We start from the raw sequence: 422 nt of genomic DNA, 5'->3' as shown, positions 1-422 counted from the left end.
TTGAACAACTGGGGAATATCAATATTTTTTTACCTGTGATTTGAACAGTGGGTCGTGGTAGCTCAGAGCATATTGAATAATGTCGTCTGACAGAGTGTTGAAGTTGGCTTGTTCTAAGACAGGAGCCAAGTTCTTGAGGAAGATCTTCTCTTGCTCTAGTTCGATAGCTCCATCCAGGGACAGGTCTGGCAGGGTGTCCCGGTCTGGATTGATGGGTTCATACAGAGTCTGTAATGGACCCAGATTAACTGTGAGCAGTAACACAGGCTCCTAATTCCCACTACAGACCTTCCTCCTTCCATCTCTCTCGCTGTTTCCCTCCCCCTGTCTCTCTGCTCCTCTCTGTCTCGTTCCCTCGCCCTCCCCCGTCTCCCGCCACCCCTCCCCATGCCTCCCTCCACCCCTCCCCCGTCTCCCGCCCC

General features: G+C 52.8%; 1 protein-coding gene across 1 annotated transcript in view; it reads right to left on the bottom strand.

Moving 5' to 3' along the window:
* The window catches only part of LOC125482556 (transmembrane protein 143-like), a gene marked incomplete at its 3' end in the record, with an annotated part of 1,390 nt that extends 1,001 nt beyond the window's left edge, over positions 1-389 (bottom strand). The window contains exons 1-2 of the mRNA XM_048594654.1: positions 360-389; positions 34-228 (exon numbers count right to left, since the gene is read on the bottom strand). Of these exons, the coding sequence (XP_048450611.1) occupies positions 34-228; positions 360-389 (225 nt within the window). The remainder of the gene's footprint in view (positions 1-33; positions 229-359) is intronic.
* Positions 390-422: the final 33 nt, after the last annotated feature.

The sequence above is a fragment of the Rhincodon typus genome, unplaced genomic scaffold, assembly GCF_021869965.1.
Source record: "Rhincodon typus isolate 14 unplaced genomic scaffold, sRhiTyp1.1 hic_rhity00012321, whole genome shotgun sequence".
Classification (NCBI taxonomy): Eukaryota; Metazoa; Chordata; class Chondrichthyes; order Orectolobiformes; family Rhincodontidae; genus Rhincodon; species Rhincodon typus.
This window is presented reverse-complemented; position numbering and strand designations above follow the sequence as displayed.